The sequence below is a fragment of the Solanum lycopersicum genome, chromosome 4 (assembly GCF_036512215.1).
Source record: "Solanum lycopersicum chromosome 4, SLM_r2.1".
In the NCBI taxonomy this organism is placed as follows: Eukaryota; Viridiplantae; Streptophyta; class Magnoliopsida; order Solanales; family Solanaceae; genus Solanum; species Solanum lycopersicum.
In genome coordinates, this window is record NC_090803.1 from 40,799,126 (window position 1) to 40,819,435 (window position 20,310).

The following is a 20,310-nucleotide window of genomic DNA, read 5'->3' on the forward strand; positions in this document are numbered from 1 at the left end:
CTTTAATATAGTTTTCAAATCTTTAAACCTCGACGAGAAATTTCAATCAAATTCCAAAAAAATTGAAGTTTCACTTTCTGCATCGGTGAGTTTTACCGAAAATGCATCTGATCTTGAATCAAAATTCATCTAAATTGAACAAGAACCATAAATGAAGAATGCAAGTATGCAACAACCTTTTGATCATAAAATTCTTTGGGCAGGGAACAAAATATTAAAATGCTATAGAACTTTGGAAAATTGTGACTCCCAACCATAATATCTTCAAATCTTGTTATTTGTTTAATTTGTAAATTCGCTCAAAATTTGTGCAACTCCCTGAGTCGTATAAATCAGAATTTTTAATTGTATAAATCCCTGAATTGTACCCAACAAAAAACCTTGTTATGGTTTAAAAAAATTATATTACTTTAAATAATAAATATTTTCTTAATCGCGCTATCCACAAAACGACAACCTTGGCCTAAACATGTGCTGGTCACATACATATAGCCCACCAGCAAGTGATATGACATTTTCATAAATCAAACCATGCTTACCATTACATGTAAAAAAAAATTTACCACAATCACATAAGCCTTCATAAGACCATTAAATCAATAGCAAAACAATTCAAGTTCACACCCCCAGTATCCCAGATATTTCCAATCATATATGTATACCACTAATTTGAAGCCGGAAACGAAGCCTAATACCCAAGTGTTCCGCTCTACCTGAAACGAACGCAGCAATAGTCAAAGGGGATAGACGTCTACTCAACCCGTTTCAAAGAGCACGCTACTAAAAGAGTAATGAATGACATTATATATTACATTGAAGGAGGTATTAAGTCAGTGAACAACAAGCTTACACTATTTGTGTTACCATCCATGTACCAGCTAGACAAAAAGATGCACAGAAATGGCCCCAGAAACTGAACAAAAAATGATATAGAATACAGCCAAAAACTTGGATAATCCTATATATTCATTCAAAATCCAAAATGTGACTTCACAATTAGAGCCTTTGTCAATTCATTTCAAAATCCTCCTTTGAGCTACTGAAATGTTCTGCTGAATCTGTCTCTTCAAAATCCTGGCGAATCCCATTCTAATCATCTCCTGAATGTTCTCTATCGTCATCCATAATTGTATGCCTTTTTTTCTCATTATTGCCAGTTGATTCCCTATAAATCAAGGTACAAAATTAGTCATAATGCACCATGATATCTAACACAAAAATATGATACCTACAGGGAAGATTACAGTAATTCGCTATGTTTAGTTTCAAGTCTTTATACAATGTTAACTAATCTTATTTTCCACTTGTGTCTACTTTCTTAATATTGTGATACTTCGGTAAAATTCCTAGCTCTGCCACTAATTGTCACAGTTAATGATCATTGAAATCTAAAAGTTTTAGCTTGGAAGCAAGACAACATTTTTTATTCTGTGAGCAAGAACTAAAACTCCACAGTTATACCCGTGAAACTGAAGATATAGTTCTTCCGACAAAAGTTTAAAGACATGATGAATAACAAAGAACAGAGCCTAGATTTAGCTTAGAAATCGGAATGTGGTTGACAGGGCATTTGATTTCATGATATGAACTCACTTGAGAAACTATCCAGCTGCTGGATAGTCGGCCAGCCCATACTTGAATATTTCATCACCAAGAAATAATATTTACATGTAGATTACTTTACTATAGAAAAATAATGAGAAGTACCGAACCACAAAATATGGGAAAAGTTCACAGAAACAGGGTTATTAGAGGTGAACAGAGACGGGAGAAGCTGGAGTTGATGAGACCTACTTTGAAAGTTTTTCCAATTCAATTACCGCATCTCTCACTGCACAAATGCTCATTTTCTTAACCTGTCACAATTAAGCAACAACCAAGAAAACCTCAACACAAAAAAAAAATGCAAAATATTCAAAAGACGATCCACATTTTTTTGAGAAAAGAAATGCTACTCAGAGACCAATAAGCCAAGTAACTTACTATCCAAAGACATCCCACATGAACAAATAAAAACAGATCAAAACAGTTCTCATAATTAAAATATGGCCATATATCAACAAACAATTAATGATAAGATTAGTGCTATATTCATCTGGTTCAAACCTTCTCCTCAAATGCAGGATTCAACTCATTGTCACTTTTTAACAGTATAAAACATCCAAATTCTAGAAAGCTAAAGAAAGCCAATCTACCATAATCATCCCTTCAAAAAACACCAATGACCATAAAACCAAACTACCATAATCATCCCTTAAGAAAATACTATAAGCACTCCGGAACAAATAGAAGCAAAGAACCCAAACTCCTTATACAATTAGATATACCTCCAACTTGTCTTCCTTGGCTCTGTGATTTTGGGGAAGAGTGCGGAACTCTTCAGTCAGACGGATGCACTCATGAAGATTTTCGGGAGACACAAAGTCAAGAGCAACCTTAATACAGGACTGTTGCACAAAGATGGAAGTACTTTTAAGTCAACATCAAGTTTTTAAATTTGTTACACAGTGTCAGTCCAAGTATCCAACAGCATAGTGAAGTAAATACTACCAACCAGACAAAGACAGTAAATATATTGAAGTATTTCACTCAGATAAAGATTAAAACAATCAGCAGAAACTACTTAACAGAAGTCCTACTTTGTCAATGAATTGATGAGCATACCCAGCATTTTGAAAAGAATACAAATGCAGCTAGAAAGAGTATTGATAAATGTTACTAATATAGAGCACCACATTGTCAAAGGTGAAAAGCACAGAAATGGCTAAAACAAGATTGAAAGGCATGTTTTCATGGATAAAGACAAATTAAGAAAAAAATGCACATACCAAAAAGACGTAATGCCGGAAAATATAACTTAAAAACAACTATCGCATAGACATGAAAAATTAAAACATCCTGAACCAGGTGACATGATGTAAAAACACAGATCAATTTCAAAAAACTAATTTAATTTTTTTTAATTTAAATTTCCTCACTAGCTTTCACCTATCTTGTTTTACTTGTGTATTTACTATTTCTTCCCATAACAATGGCATAAATATCAATACTTCTTCTGTCGATGAACACGAAGTTCAGAAAAAAAAATAGACAAACTAATTTGAACTTTTTTTATTTGAATTCCCTCACTAGCTTTTGCATATCCTGTTTTACTTATTTTACTTGTGTAATTACTGATATTTTTCCAAAAGATTTGCATAAACATCATTACTACAGTTGATGTACAAGGAGTTTTGAAACAAAAATAGACATATAACACAAACCAAATATACAAAACTACCAAATCACTTATATTACCAACAATCAACTGAAAAATTATAATAGTACCATGTTCCTTCATCTGACTCTTCTAATAAACTATCAGCTTTTATATCATGTGAGGCCCAACAAGTAATGTCAATAAAAACAGTTGAAAGGTGTCAATATTTTTAGGAGAGAACTAAAGAAGAGTCAACTATAAGTACTGCTTACAATCACTCTCCAAACAAGAGTCTAAAGGCCCTTCATGATGTTTACAATGTTACCAATTCACCTCCAAGGAGAGGCGAAGCGTCCAACTAAGGCTAAAGTGGAACTCATATAAAAGACATAACTAACGAATTAGAATGCAAAACTAAACATATAACTACCAACCTAAAATAGAAGTAAGAGAAGATCCTTTGTTTCAGTTTATGCGGCATTATTAACATAATTAGTGCATTTCTATATTAGAAAAAATTGCAACTTTAAACACCCTATTTTATGTACAGCTTGTTTTAGTCTTTAGACCATAAGTTTCAAAAGAATTTATTTTTTTCCCATAAATTGAAAAGTAATATTCATTTTTTCAACCACTCCAATACAAACAAAAGAATCTTAACATTGTGACAGTACACTTGATGCTTCAAAATCCATAAGAGTTGTCATCTTTGAGTTGGCCCCACTCATTTCAGTCCGTACAATTTGAATAGTTTGGAAGTGCCCAAAAGAGCAACCAGTTAATTCGAGCACCAACTAAGACTGGCTCACCACCCAGAATTAACTTCACATTCTGTAGAAAAAGTTACAAGCACCACAGACACTCACCTTCCTAGGATGCCACTATGCAAAACTTTTTAATGATTGTTGCTGCAAAGCAACAAATAATACATCAAATCCATTTTTTATGCCCAACCTGTCTATCTTTCAATTTTAAAAACCACCTAAACAGAATTCTATCAGATGCAAGCCTTAACAGACCAATGATATTGTACTAGTTGAACAGCCAAAATAAACTGATATTAGCTTGCATCGACAGCAATAATATACCCTTACAGAAGAAAGATTCAAATGTTGCAAGGATATCTTAAAATCAGAACATATTATAACAATCATGCTTGAGCCAAGCTATATAGTTGTTTCCCGTCATATGTTCCTTTACAAACATCAATATAGCACATCTCAAAACTCCACTGAAAAGCAACAAGCGTTGGATACTCCACAGCACTTACAAACAAGAAAACTAACAAAACAAATAACTTCAATTGTCAGAGTAGGTAACCAAAATATTCCAAAAGAAAACGAAGTGTATCCTTGACATTTCACAAATAGACACAACTAATGTAACACCAACAGTAAACTTCACCAATTCGTGTCTTGCTTATAGCATATGTGCATTTGTTATTTTCTAAATGTGCATTTGTGGTATTAAATGTCTAGGGATTGTAGATTTCTATCCGCTTCTCTAAAATTTAGTCATAGTACCCAATTCTAAATTTCTCTACTCTTCTTTAGAATAAAGTCATAATAAACCCTACATTTCAAAAATGATCCTCCTAAAAAAACACATATAAAAAAGAAATTCCTCTTAACCTAAATTCTGAACCAGAAAAGCCATGTGTCCTGCATATACTTTTGAGAGTTCAAAAGTTTTCATCCACAAATCATTTTTTGAGACATAAAAGGAAACAAATTTTATCAAAAGTACTTTTAAAACAAAACAAAACAACTAATTGTCTCAGTAAGATTCAAACTATTTACAATCACATGCTTAGTAAATAAAAACAACCAATTGTTATTTGACGTTTTAGTTTTCATTTAATTTTCTCATTTTTTAACTCATTTGTGAATCTGTTTGGTAAAGGATTTGAAAAACTTGAATAAGTAACCTTTTTTAATAGGGTTTTAAGAAAATTGTATCACATTTTAAGCCCTTTTCTATGGTTAATTTAAGTTTAAAAATTTTACACAATGTTCCCAAGTCATTTTATTTTCTAAAAATGTATCTTACTTCAAAAAAGTTTTAATTGTCATTCCCATTTAATGAATAATGTAAGATAAGTTGATGGTGAATTACGATTTAAAGTATGTCTTGAGTATACGCCAGAAGGTTGTGAATGAAATAAGAAATTACGATGAAATTGAAGTGCAGTAAACTTTAACTTTATCGCACAAACATTACTAAACTATTTCAACTTTACTTGAGCATCACAAAAGTTACTAAAATATAATTTATAACCAAAGAGTCATACAACACTGCTCTGATGTCACAATTTCTTGATACGTATGTAAAAATTAGAGACTTCTTACTACGAAAGGTAGTTAAGTGATTTTGGCACTATAATATAAATTTAAAGGATCATATGTGAAGTTCTTCGTGAAATTGAAGTGAATAATGGTGATATTTTACATTTGAACATTTGAGGAAAGTATTTAGCTAGCATTTGGATCCCTCGACATACAAAGGCTCCTCATAGGCAATGTAGATATGATTTAGTATTTCACTAAAAAATTATGGGTTCTACTAGATTAGCAGGTTGTACATTCTAAAGCTTTAGGTGTTCCTACAAATATGGAGACGGCAATATTAGAAGTGGCAACTTGGACAACTTCCCCCTTATGTTACATCCTTTGGTCTATGAAAATTCTTCATTGCATAAGCAACACTTATCCATTCCCTTTATCTACATCCAAAGCAAATGTCCAATGTGGAGAAGCTTTGTTTAAAGGGAGGTACACTACTATCTAAAAAATAGCCATCATCTCAAAACCAATTACTCCCTTTGTCCCGATTTAAGTAGCACGTTTTTCTTTTTAGTTTGTCCTACAAAGAATGTCACTTTTTTCTTGAAGTAGGTAATATTGTATTACATCAAAAAATAGTACACGTGTTGTACTAATACAATAGCACAAATGTCTCCCCTTCCATTGTTTATTCTATAACAAGTCTAAGACATCAATTACAGTTACAGTGCCGTTGGAGTATAATTGATTACACCAAAAACATAACAATAAAATGTAGTTTTACTTGACCTTCTAGAAATTATTCTCCGTGCTCTTAAAACACCTTGAGTTCCTTTCTTTCGAAATAGTCCACCATACACTAATGGGAACAATTCTCCATCCATTTCTATCCTTTGCAATCACTCTTGCTGCCTCCCAACTCTTTAAAACTCCTAAGACTTTCCTGGGCATGGTCTAGGAGATGCCTTCGAGGTTCAAATAAACCCTACATAGTTGTTGGGTAAACTTAGAACAAATGGTTCATTGTCGCTAGTGTCTCCCCACAAAGGGAACATATAAAGCATAAGGTTATCCCTCTTTTCATCAAGTTATCTTGAGTCGAAGCAACTTCTTTGGACAACAACCATAGGAAGCATGCAATTTTACGAGGTATTTTGTTTCTCCATATTTGTTTCCATGGCCAACTGTATGTTTGTGGGTTTGTCTGATGCATCAACTCATAGGCTGAGTTAACTTTGAATTCCACTCTGTTATTTTCCTTCCACCACATCTTCCCCTATCTGTAGCCCATAGAAATCTTCCACATTGTTGAAAAATTTTGCCACTCTTTCAATTTCCAGTCATTGAATTGTCTTCTGAAATTAAAGCTCCGCTCCAGATTTGTCCATAGCTCTATTAAGGTATTTTGTTGTTATAGAACTAAATTGTATATGTCAAGTAAACGTACTTCCAAATTTCCTTTTTCATGTCATTCAACTTTCCAAAATCTTGTCTTGCAAGAATCTACTAATTTGATCTTTGCATTGCTCTTAACTTCATCCCACATGCTTCTTATTGATCTCCAGATTCACTCCATAAGGTGTAGGCACTTCTTTGGTAATCCGCATAGCTTCCCCCTCATATTTGGCACTTATTACCCTTTCCCATAGCGTTTGATTATCATTGGCAAACTTCCACAACCACTTTATTTTGAGAGCTTAACTCTACATCTACAAGTCATTTATCCTCGTACCACGTACCTGCTTGCTAGTTATCACTACTTTCCACTTCACCAGATGGAAGCCTTTCCTCACCTTGTTGTCATGCCATAGGAATTCCCAAATATTGTCTAGTCTCTTTGGTAACTCTTGTTGATATTGAGAACAGGGACATTATGTAACTTGGCAAGGAATCTAAGACTGAGCTGACCTTCCAAGGACAATATTGAGTATTCCATCTAAACTAATTCTTTTCTACTTCTCCAACACACCATTCCATATATCATATCAATAGAGTTGGATTAGCCACCAAGAACCAAGTATGTTGCCATTGTTGGCAGGGTACCAATTTCCCCACTAAATAGTGCAACCAGGCAGTTCATATTTGTGACTTCGTTTATTAGATACACTAAGCTCTTCTTCCAATTGATATGAAGTTGAGACATTCCTTTAAATAGAATCAATGTAACTCTTAGATATTTCAGTTTGTTGTTCATCAACATCACAAAACATTAGGGTATCATTGCCATATTGTAAGTGTGTCACCTCCAAACTGTCACTACCCTCTCTGGTAACACCAAAACCTTTCACCCGAGCTTTGGTGTTGGATATTTTGATCATACTACTCAACCCCTCCATAGTGATTAAAAACAGAAAAGGTGACAAAAGGTCACCTTGCCTTGAAAAACCCTACAGGTGCTCAATTAACTTGATAGTTGAAATACAATATTTTATCCATCTAAACCGTTTCTTCTCGAAGCCCATTCTTTCCAACATCTCCGATAGATAGCTCCTTCCTTTAATTAGAAACAAATTACATTAGACCATAAATTTTAAAGAACTTATGTTCTTTCTTACACTTTGTACTAAGTCAAGCGATGTCACATAAATTGGGACAAAGGGAGTAATATTTAGCCACTTCATAATTACTTACACAAAAATATCCCAAAACTAAACACAAAACCAACACTTCTTCTTGTGTGCTTAAGTTACTTCTTTGTCACATCTAATCCACGTGCTTTTAGATCTAGGCGTCCACAATTGTAATTTTAGTTAAAACTTCTCATCAAGTGATTGCCAAGTAAACCAACTTCATATGAAGAATACTTCAAGAAGGCTGAAGCTTTAAACATATCATTGTAGTAACTAAAAACAAAGTATATGAAAGTTAGCTACTACTATAAAGTATATGAAAGTAACTAAAAAGTATATGAAAGACAATAGTATCACAATAACTGGCATACCTGTCTATAAGAGATGGTTGATCACTTCATTCTCAAATAGAGAATAAAAACTTTGAACAAAGAAATGATAATTCATGATTCTACAATTGAGAACTCAACGAGTGGAGTTCTAAAGTTTGCATTCTATAACTTAAAGATCAAGAAATAAGAGATGGAAGTGTATGGTCCTACAATTGAGAACTCGAGAAATAAATAGTGGAGCTCGCAATCCTATGACTAATAACTCGAACTATATTATAAGGTTTTTCAACAAGTGAGAACTCAAGGTTTGTGGTTCTATAGCTAATAACTCAAGGAAAGAGAACTTGAATGTGTGCTTTTACAACTAAGAACTAAAGGATTTTGTCCTTGAGTTCAAACTCAAGCACATTTTGTTGGAATGTCACTTTGAAAGATTGAAATCAAGCACTATAAGCATAAGTGGTTATTTCTCAATACATTTCAAATGGTGGTTAAGTATTAATATAATAGGGACGGGCTTTCGATTCTTTGGTTTTTAAATCCTCATCGGTGCATTATCGAACCAAAATTAGTTCAATCCAATTTAGTTTTTTCTCATTCGGTTCTTTTAGAAGATTTGGCAAGAAAGTGCACCATGATAATTCAATGTGAAGTACAAGTGTACCAACTTAGAGGTAATCTAATCAAACCTTGTTCTCAAGCAATTTCTTGAGGTTGATTATGCCTTTGTAGTTTGTATAGCATTAAAAATCAGAAAACCTAAACAATGAAGTGATATGGCTCTCCCCTCAAGGTTAGAGCCTTAGAGGTACAACAAGCACATCTTTAGCTTTATACGATAATGTACTTCCAACGTCCAATTGAGGAATAAAGTAATCCTAATAATGTATCTCATGAACCATGCATAGGCAGCACAAGTTGATCCTGCACTAATAGTATACCAATTATAATCCACTCCAGCCCCCAACAAGAATTTGCAAATCCGTCCTATTGTTCAATAAAATACTTGAACCATTCCCCCCAATGATCCCCTTTATACACAAATATAATGTATATAAGATTATCTTGAACACCCAAAAAAAAAGTTCCTAAAAGTCTGGACATGAGAAGTGATAAAAAATTCTTTGATGAAAGTCTGGACATGAGAAGTGATAAAAAAATTCTTTGATGAAAGTAGTAATATATTGATTTCACGAGGAAAAGGTTGCAACAAGTAAAGAGTTTGCCAAACAATTTGCTTCTTTATAAAAAGCATCAAATCTTAGTAGTCATTAATATAAAGTGTTTGCTCTAAAAATAGTTGGAAAATAGAAGCTTCCCGAGCTTAGTTCAAGTGACAGTTTGAGAGACTTGTGACCTAGGTCATAGGTTTGAGCCATGTTCTCAAGACTATGACCGAATAGTACTTCTGCCATTGCAATTTATATGGTATTATTTCTTTATCAGTCCATTCCAAAATGAATGTTACATTTCTATACTTCTGATTATAGAATAAATGCAACATGCTAAGCAGAGGAAATTTGGTGGGGTGGCTACTTAGCGTTATTAGTATGTGGTGGGCCAAAAACTGAAAAACCGGACCAGACCATATCACTTTAGTTCTTCGGTTCAATATTAATTTCTTTATAACTTTGATATTCAATTTGGTTCTCGATTTTAGGATCCTGAATTGTTGATTAAAACCAAGCATAAATCAGCCTACACTGATAATCTTTAACAGTATTTCAATAAGTACCAAATTAACCTACATCAACTTGCAAGATGTCTCAATTATGTAGCTCACAGCATGTTTGCAAATAGACACAACTAAGTCCTAAAGATGTTTTAATGAGTTCTCCTGCACACTATAATTTAATCAAATACTTGAATATACCATTGCAACAGTTCATCCTAATACATACCAAGGATACATTAGTATTTACACATGATAATTTATCCTTCAGACCTTCACAACCTCTAGGGATTGCATAACATTTATGTTAGTATAGCTTCAAATATTAACTAGAAGTCTTAAATCAAGAGAAGAATGTGTGTGTGTGTGTGTGTGTGAGAGAGAGAGAGAGAGTTGGCGAGTAACTGCACCTTCAAGTTTCTAACTTGATGAGGACAGCCCGCAGGTATAAAAATTGCATCTCCCAATTTTTGAACAAAGGTCCATGGCTCAACTCCTGAAAAATACATAATAAATATAAAAACTGTCAGAAGGAACAAGTAAAGAGTTTAAACTATTGAATAGTGAAAACTTAAGAGCTCATATGTGAACACTAACCATACTCTTCCTTAAGCTTCCTTTTGTGATCCTCAGTCAAGTAAAATGTTTGATCATGTATAGGGTGAATAACCTACATTACAAAACCAAAAAAATGGCAGTTATAGGAAACATAGCAAAACATTTTCTAAAGAAAGAAGTGAGATCAGTACACAAAGCCTTTAGCATTAGCAGGGTCTGAAAAAGGGTTGCACCCCAAGAGTGTGATGTAGACAATCTACCTAATGCAAGAATTCGTGGCTACTTACACGGCTCGAAACAATGACCTAAGGTCACATGAAAATAACTCTAGTTGTTCCAAGGCTCTCCTCCAAACATAACAAAACAATAAGCATAAAGAATTATGTAATTATGTATAAGCATGTTTTATTTTTTTAATAATTGTGGTCCCCCCCCCAAAAAAAAAAAACTTAAAAGAGTAAATTTTAAAGAGTGGTGGTAAGAACAACTATGTTGTATGGAACCGAGTGTTGATTGGTCAATAACTCACATGTCCAAAGATGAAAGTTGCGGAGATGAGAATGTTGGAGTGGGTGTATGGGCACATTAAGTGACATAAGATTAGAAATGAAAATATTAAGACAAGGTACGTGAGGCCTCAGTGATGGATAAAATGAGAGGACCAAGCTTGAGCTGATTTAGCCATGCGAAGAGAAGTGTAGATGCCCCAATGAGGAGGTGTTGAGAGGTTGGCAATAGCGGGCATCGGGAGAGATAGAGGCAGGCCAAAGAAGCACTGGGGCGACAGATCAGACGGGAAATGGCACATCTGGAGCTTACAAAGGATATAACATTTGGATAAGAGGGTTTGGAGGTCGCAAGTCATGGTAGAAGATAAGATGATAGTTGTTTCTCTTGCTTGCACGCTTACCTATAGGATAGAATTGGTGGTAGTACTTAGATCTTCTTTCTTATCGATGGTATTAGCACTATTCTCATACTTTCTATGTTTTTGTGCTTCGGTTAAGCATTAATTTGTTTGAATTACTATTCTTTCTATTATGTATTATGAGTTGCTCGAATTGCACATTATTATGTAAGTAGTACTGCTCTGATTTTACTAACACTTTTTTAGATTCTTGGACTTGTTTTATTTTAAGTTAAGGGTCTATAAGAAACAAACTCTCTATCTCTATGACATAGTGGTAAGGTAAGTGTACACTATATCCTACCTAGACCTGGCTTGTGAAATTACACTCAATATGATTTGTTTTTAAAAAATTAATAAATACATACAAACAAAAGTGTAGTTCCCCTTCAAGAGTATTACAATCTATCAAATGCTCAAAACTATATAAGTTGCATATAAGCAATCTAGAACATCAAAAATGTCTTCTATTTCAGCTAATAAACTATGTACAACAAATGAAAAATAGAGCCAAACACTTCCTTTTGAAGTCCTATAATTGTTGTCGTTGTTAACAATTGTGGTGTTGAGCAACCTTTAGCATACCTCAATTATTCCATTGAGTACCTACGACCACCCACTAACACATACTGAGTCATTCTAAACCACCGATACTTAAGCAAATGAGAAGAAACCTTCTAATGGTTTGTCTCCACTAAAATTTGAACCCCAATCCTTAAGGTTAGTACCCACTTTATCGACCATTACATCACATCATAGGATCCCTCTTGAAATTATATTAAAGCATTTTTTTAGATAAACATATTTAAGCATACATGACCCAGACAAAAGCAATTAAAGTTGAAGTTTTTGACTTTTTTTATATCAACCAAAAAAAGGCAATTAATAAATTTTAACCTTGGAAAAAATGAAATGATACACATTCTCTTTTCTTTTTTAATCGTGAAAGAATCTGCACTTACTACAAAGCCAAGAATCAAGATCAACTAAAAGTATTTTCATCATAAATGTATAAAGGCTAAAACCAAACTTCACATTAAGAAATTCCAATATCAAAACAATGTCATAAATTGTTTCCTCATCCAAACTTTGAATGATTGAGTTCCAAAACCATCCCACCCTCTCTTATAAAGAATTAAAAGACAAATTGGAAGACTTGGAATTATGGTCTCATCTTAGAAAAATTGATGTCCCGTATTGGAAAACCTTGCCCAAAATGTAACATCACATGATGTAAAATGATAGGATGTTGTCTCCAAGGTGAGCAAGCAAACTACTAAGCTGCAAAAACAACATACCAAGTAAAATCCTACAAAGTGGAGTCTAGGGAGGGTAGAATGTTCATAGAGCTTACTTCTACCTTAGAGGTAGAGAGGTGGTTTCCAACTGATCCCTTACCAGACTACTAAGTTGCATAAACAAAAAAAAAGTTATTGTAGTTCAATGTTATGTACAGGTACATAACATAATGAATCAGTTAAAAGGTGATAACAAGGGGCATGTCTGGGCTGTTGGTTGTTGCACTCTCTTACTCCCTTTGTTTTAATTTGATTGTTTTACTTTCCTTTTCCATGCGACACAAAAATAATGTTTCATTCCTTTTTTGGCAACACTCACTTCTAATTTTCCACATGACATGTTTAACACTACAAGATTAAAGGGCACTTTGATACATTTTACACATCTTAAGGTTAAGACCACAAGATTCAATAGACTTCTTTTTTCTTTCTTAAATTTCATGCCAAGTCAAATATAGATATTTAGGAGTATTAGGTATCTGAAAGAATATTTTCAGCACATTAATAAGGAACTTAGTCTCCAACTCTTTGGCTTTCTTGCTGAAACTGCATAATATTTAGGATCTTTTCATCTAACTACAGGTAATCGTTAATATCTCAAAGTCAAGTTGCAGAGTTCTGATACATGTGAACAACCAATACAAGACTACCCCCACCCCAATTTTTATACACACACACACACACATATATAATTTAAAAACCACCTTGCACTTGTCGAAGTAAAAACCGTAGCAAGTTTTATTAATACCTGTGGGACCGGGCAACAGTAGATATGTCTGAATTCCTTGAAGTGCTTCAAAAGATATTCCTCCAACTTAGCAACATCTTGCCTTCTAAAGATGTCCCACAGTGCACCGCCTTCCATATCCTCAAATACTTCATTTTTTCCAAACACGGGGTCATCTTTGCACTCGTCATTTTTATCATTATCAATTCTAATTCCTCCACTTGCTTCACTATAGCTAGTAGAATTGATTGCACCATTTATTACCAAATCAACATCAGTATCTCCCTCTGGTTCGACACAAGAAGCAGATGGAATTATTGAAGGATTGCCACAATCTGGTTCACAACTCAAGCTTTGAACTTCAGAATGTTCAGTTTTTTCTTCATCTCTTCTGCTACTTCTGTCACTGTGCACACAGTAGTCATCAATCAACTCAGATGATGCTTCATTTTTGCATTTTTTCTCGTCCTCAGCCATCTGAAGTTCAGTTTTATCTTGTTCAGCATGTTTTTTTTTCATTTTTTCCATTACTGAAAGCTGCTCAGGCGTCAGGTTTATTGCTTGAGTATGTGTCAACACATTCACCTACAAAACATTTTTGAAGTAGATAAATTTAACAGGGGAAACCAAACAACTTAGAAAATCCATCTTTTATTGGTGAACACAATAATCAACAGTTCATTACATGTTCAGGACTTCATAAACAGGGGAAACCAAACAACTTAAGAAATCTATCTTTTATTGGTGAACAAAATAATCAACAGTTCATTACATGTTCAGGACTTCCATTTTTCTTTTTCTTTTTTGAAGACATGTAGAACCAGCTTGCCGGCTTCTATTAGCTTAATGAAATCGCAGTTACAGAGTTGCAAATAAACTGCATGGCATGAATGTCCACATTCTTCAAGAAATATCCCAACTGTACCCAAGGGAGAACAGTATGCAAAACAAAATAAAATAATATGCATCACAAAAGAATGGATAAAAACAAGGTATACCGCATCAGACATATCACAATGCAGCTTAGTCACAGAGTCTCCACGCCCTAGCTCCTGTCGAACTCCATAAGCAATATATGTCTTTGGTCCCATGTCAGGCTTCAACGAATTGGGTGGCAGTTTGACAGCAAGATTTAGGAATCCATTTTGTGGATTTGTGTACTCCTGAAAAGGCAAGCATCTAACAAACTCAGCGCCATGACGAGGTAATCGCTCATCGAATAAATCAGATGGAGGCCAATCTTTCAACTTCAGAATCTGGGGCCAACCAGCACTATCAGTTCGACCTTCCAAATATCCCTTAAAAAACTGATGGATATTAACTTCTACCTGTAGTCATCCAAGAAATAACAAAATTATCCATCACAACTAGAATATCACTTAACAGCAAATAACTAACGTCAGAAACTAAAATGGAGAAAGAAAATCACTGTTAAAAACATTTAACATTGGTCTTTGGGCTATTATTTATTTTCAAGAAAAGGTGACATGAATAGTTCGGGTTGATGTCAAAATACAAGACTTAAAAGATAAAAACACAGATAAAATGAAACAAAAAACGAGAAAGATAAACATTGTTAAAACATATCACTGGCTCCAGTATACCTGAAATTCTACATGGTCTTCGGGAAATCATATTGAGCTATTATTTTCAAGAAAAGGTGACATGAATAGTTTGCATTGATGTCAAAATACAAGAATTAAAAGATAATAACACAAATAAAATGAAACAAAAAACAAGAAAGAAAAACATTGTTAAAACATTGAACATCACTGGCTCCAGTAAACCTGAAATTCTACATGGTCTTTGGGCAATCACATTGAGCTATTATTTTCAAGAGAAGGTGACATGAATTTGTCAAACTACAAGAATTAAAAGATAATAACACAAATAAAAAACAAAAAACCAGAAAGAAAACATTGTTAAAACATTGAACATCACTGGCTCCAGTAAACCTGAAATTCCACATGGTCTATGAGAAATCGCATTGAGCTATTATTTCTAGAAAAAGGAGACATGAATACTTTGGGTTGATTTCAAAATACTAGAATTAAAAGATAAAAATATATAAATAAAATGAAACAAAAAACACATGCCGCACACAAAAAATAGAAACACAAAAATACGCATGAACCGACACAATTGTCCATTTCCTAACAACAAATGGTAAAAGATAAAGCATTGGTCTAACAATTGTACACACTACTTCACTTCTTAGTCTGAAATTGTTGAGATTGCTGCTAGCTGTGCACTATATAGCAAAATGTATTTTACAAATTAATGTTTCAATTTGATTTCACTTCTACTCAAAGAGCCATGATTTTTATTATCTGGCTGCAAACATCCTTAATTATTTGTAGATCACTTGTAAGGTAACATATATATGTGTCTAGAGGGGTTTTCCACAAGATTTGAAATGAAAAAAAGAACTTCTGATATTATTACAAACATTAATCAAGTTATTCTTCTAAACAATACTCCGGCTGACAATGTAAATGAATCAGTCTATTGATTTACACAGCACTTAAAAGAACATATCAGATAAAAGCAACATTATCCTCAATTAGTAGAATTAGGTACTCGATTAAATTTTTTTTGAAACTAGTTCAACAAAAACAAAATAGAGCGAAAGTAGCTTATCAATAATAAGGTAAGTAACTAAGAAAGGATAAATAATCCAACAGGAGCACATCCAAAGATATACTTGGAACCTACTCCCACTCTACAAATCACAATCATTAAGTTGCTTTAACCTAAACACACTAACAAGGTTGAAATCATAGTAATACATATTGTATTAAGCATTATGTTCTTAGATATTGATATAAACTTTAAACTGATAGGTACTTCAGTCTGTTACTATATAAAGTCTAAGAAGTTACCAGTTTCAAAAAAAAAATATAAAGTCTAAGCAAGATTTTTAAAAAGAACTGTTGTACTGTACTGATAGAATAAATATTTGATATTATTCTGAAAGTAAAATTTTGTTAAATTTTAGCTGCAATGTTTAATTGTCTCAACAAACAAAGAACAAAAATCCACAACTGATGGCTTTAGAAAGAAGGCCAAAATGGTAAATAAAACTAAGGATTACCAAGACAAGTAGAATTACTTGAAAAGGAGAAAATGTCAATGAATGTGCGACTCGCAAGTATTAAAACTCACCTCACACCAATCTAAGCAATTGATAGCAACGACATCCAAAAGAAGAGGGTGGTTTAAGTTCTTTATCTGACGACAGGCTCGCCACATAACCATGGGCTCCCAGCTTAACCCTGACGCAGTCTCAAGCACATTGCGGACAATCACAGGCTCACCTTTCAGCCAGTGACATTGGAAATGCTTCAAATCCTCCTGCTGAAGATCTTTAGCTGCTGGACAGTATAAATAGTTGTCATCACACCCGTCACGAGATACTGTTTTACACATTTTACTTTTCTGAATATCATCTTCATTTACTGAATTCCTACAGCAGCATGGTCCCTGAGAAATTTCAGGCATGTATTCCAATTCAAATCTTTTGGCAATATCTTCAGCTCTTGCCAACAACTCAGAGAGACCTTCTGTCTTGTTGAGCAGGCACTTCAGATCTAAATTTCCCTTACCACAACCACCAAACTTCTGTGGTGGACAAGGGATGCTACCATCTTCATTGGATTTCCATTCACCAGCAGGACCACCAGAATTATCTTGCAGATGCCCTCCATTATCCCCAGGCTCCATTTCAAATGCAAGCCTGGCATCATCCACCGAATCATTTTCAACCATCTTCTTGGAAGATTTAGACCTTCTTGAAGTTCGGGTATCTGATGAAGAACCAGGCCTCACATCACCATGCATATAATCAACCCCCTTGTCAACGAATTCCACAATGACTTCTTCATCGCCTCCCTTAAGGTGACCATCTCTAAGCTCCCGGCAACAAGTAAGGCATAGATCATAGGAACAGCTAGAACAGTTCCTGTGAAAATCAAAAATGGATGTTTTGCAGTTGTTACTGCACAAAACATTGCCCAATTTAGCTAATATGAATATTATTCTAAAGGACTTGCATGGAAAGAAGAGGCTCTTCATGCTCACCAGTACATCCGCTCATTCTTCTGACACTTCGCCTTCTTCAGCACTAACTCTGACACTGATGGCCCTGCTCAGATGTAAAAGAAATTCTAGTTACAAGAGGTAGCAAGTGAAGATGCAATAGGCATACAGTTTTTCCTGGAAGAAGCTGGTATCTCCCTACCTACTACATGAAACTATGTTTTCTTATCTGAGAAATAGCTAATACATATAGACATTCCTTGTTTGACAATTCAAACCCAACACTGCAGATATATGGAAAATGGCTATGTTGTTATCTTTTCTAACTGCGCAATAGACATTACCTAACCAGATCTTAAAATGCACACTTACAGTTGCCCTTCCGCACATGAAAAGAATATGGCATATCAATTGAAAAACATAAACAATTGATGTGGCATCAATTCAAAACAAGATAATAGAACCTCGAGTCTTAGCTTCAATCTCCTTCTCCATCACTTGCTCTGCATTAAATCTTCTCAAGAAAGGCAAAAGTATTTGCAAAATGAATTTTGAATGTTCAAACTTTTCTTCTTCGCTAATCTGACATTGTGAATCCTTCAAAGCCTGCAAAAAAGATTCAACATAAGAGCATATCACATAGTAATAACTTCCAAAATAAGACTGTAACTTAATTATAGTGGGTGGGACAGCAAAAGAGCCCAACCCTTATTGGCCCATCCAAACGCAAGCATGCTTTGCAATTACAGTTTTGACGACAAACAGGACAAGACTCTGCAAAAGCCTCCTCGGGCATTCCAGGGTACCTATTATTGATCATAAAGGAAAATGCACTCGTGAGAAAAACTACATGATTGAATGATAAACTTGTGTTGAAGTTGACAATATTAAACAAAATAGATTAAACATATAAAACTTTGAGTTGTTAAAATGTTCGTCATGGTTGGCATCATATCAGTGGTGACAATAGAAATAAATCATCAAGAGACCAACTGCTCAAATAAAGCCAGAAGAAGCAGAGCATTATGTCTTTACAAGTCCAAGTTACAATTAAAATATCATGTAAGTTATTCGGACAAACAAACACAACCAAATAAAAGTTTCTGGTACCATGTGGTTATGCAAGGAATGCAGTATCGCTTTGTTTTACAGCTGGTGCAGCGAACAACCCTTCCTTTGTCATTCCTCTGGCACTGATGACACATATTTGATAGAATCTCATTACCCTGCCCATGTTTTGAATTTCAGAATGAAGGACATTTGGGGTTAGTAAAGAACAAATCAAATGATGAAATTTTCAAATAAAGCAAGATTTATTTACATTCTCATCCTTCCTCTTTCTAGCACGGGGATTTGATGCATTATCTTTGCTTTGCCTTGCAGACTCTGATCTTTCCACTTTGTCTTGTTCCTCAGCCCTATGTTTTTTACTCCCATTACCCTCCTCCTCTTTACTATTAGAATCTCCACCATTCACTTTCAAACTCATTATTCCACGTTTTTTACTTGCAATTTTCTGACCACTATCTGCATTCCCTTCTTCTGTTTTGACGCCACTCTTCCTGCCTTGACCCCTTCTTTTCTTATGAGCACTAAGATCTTCTTCATCCCATTCATTCATTTGCAGAGAAAATTCAGTTATCTTCTCAATAGCTTTTTTACGTGACGACCTCACTGGCCTATGAGTAGCACTGACTCTATCAAAATCAATTTTTTCCTCTTCTCTCATACTATCAATTTCGTCTTCTTTTTCATTGACATGATTCTTTTTTTGAACATGATTCTTTTTCCTACCAAGATTCGTGTTTTTCTTAATACAAGTCTCTTTTCCTGTGTCTTCCTCCAATTTTAGTTTTCCCTTATTTTTGTTGGGTGGTCTCCCCCTTTTCTTTTTTGGTTTAACAACCTCAGTGAAAACCATCCCTTCTTCTTCTACTACTTTAAGATCCTCCAAAGATTCAAGCTTTAACTCAACAGTTTCCTCCATAGATTCTACAGTTTCTTCCAAAGTTTCAAACTTTACCTGAATATCATCCTCCGTTTCCTCCAAAGAATCAAACTTTACCTTGTTCTCAATAGTTTCCTCCATAATACCCGAAATAGACGTTTTGGCTCCCCACAGAAAGAATAAAAAAGAAGTAAGTAGAGTGTTATGTGTTTGGGGTTAAAGCAGTGGATTGGGGGTTAGGGTTTTGGTAAGAGTGACAAAAAAACCTTGTGGGTGGATGGATATATTTAGGGGGGAAAGTTTCGAAAAGTCCCGCCTTACACACGATTTCGTCTGACAAGTGCGTGCTCTTCATATCCTAGATACCTGTGCCATATTCGGCTTCCTTTTGCACTCTATATTCTGATTTCTATTACATGTCTCTGCTGACTGCACCCACTAATCACATCTTATTTTTTACGGTTTTTCAAATTATACTTCTATTCAATTTTTTTAGAAATTAAGTCATTATTTAAATTAATTTATCAAAATAATATATTTTAATTTTTTTAATAAGATTAGTATAAAAATATTTTTGAATAACATTTTAGGGTATTTTTGTTTTAAAGATTCAACAAATGAATAACGTAACTATAAGTAATATTTGTAAAATGTTATTCACGAGTATGTTTATGGAGAATCCAATCACGGCCACTGAATCAATCCTGCATATGTGGGGTCAAATCATGTAACTGTAAAACGTTACTCATACACCTAAAATATTACTATGAGTGATATTT

General features: G+C 34.2%; 1 protein-coding gene across 5 annotated transcripts; it reads right to left on the bottom strand.

The window, feature by feature from the left end:
- Nucleotides 1–489: 489 nt before the first annotated feature.
- On the bottom strand, nt 490–19,978 carry LOC101260929 (lysine-specific demethylase JMJ26-like). Of its 5 annotated transcripts, XR_011220653.1 has the most exons (14): nt 18,905–19,978; nt 18,694–18,809; nt 18,290–18,389; nt 18,048–18,189; nt 17,626–17,689; nt 16,711–17,542; nt 14,544–14,873; nt 13,567–14,130; nt 10,653–10,725; nt 10,466–10,551; nt 2,328–2,447; nt 1,795–1,856; nt 851–1,165; nt 490–713 (listed from the first exon to the last, which is right to left on the bottom strand). XR_011220653.1 is itself a non-coding variant. In XM_004237501.5 (13 exons), the coding sequence occupies exons 1-13, from the start codon at nt 19,670–19,672 to the stop codon at nt 1,090–1,092; spliced, it is 3,333 nt and encodes a 1,110-aa protein (XP_004237549.1). In that variant the 5' UTR covers nt 19,673–19,978; the 3' UTR covers nt 782–1,089. The 5 variants fall into 5 exon arrangements, 4 of the variants coding, with proteins under 4 accessions (XP_004237549.1, XP_019069082.1, XP_025886485.1 ...); XM_004237501.5 differs by lacking the exon at nt 490–713 and having other exon boundaries at nt 782–1,165; XM_019213537.3 differs by lacking the exon at nt 490–713 and having other exon boundaries at nt 782–1,165; nt 16,711–17,506; nt 18,905–19,971.
- Between the last annotated feature and the right edge of the window lie 332 nt (nt 19,979–20,310).

What these genes read in the sequence shown, in the direction of transcription:
- LOC101260929 (XM_004237501.5), bottom strand. Translation starts at nt 19,672, where the DNA reads ATGGAGGAAACTATTGAGAACAAGGTAAAGTTTGATTCTTTGGAGGAA. An exon ending in CCAAGGAAGACAAGTTGGAG is followed by an intron (nt 1,857 to 2,327) that starts GTATATCTAATT and finishes TAATTGTGACAG; the next exon opens with GTTAAGAAAATGAGCATTTG. An exon ending in GAATTGGAAAAACTTTCAAA is followed by an intron (nt 1,166 to 1,794) that starts GTAGGTCTCATC and finishes CTTGATTTATAG; the next exon opens with GGAATCAACTGGCAATAATG.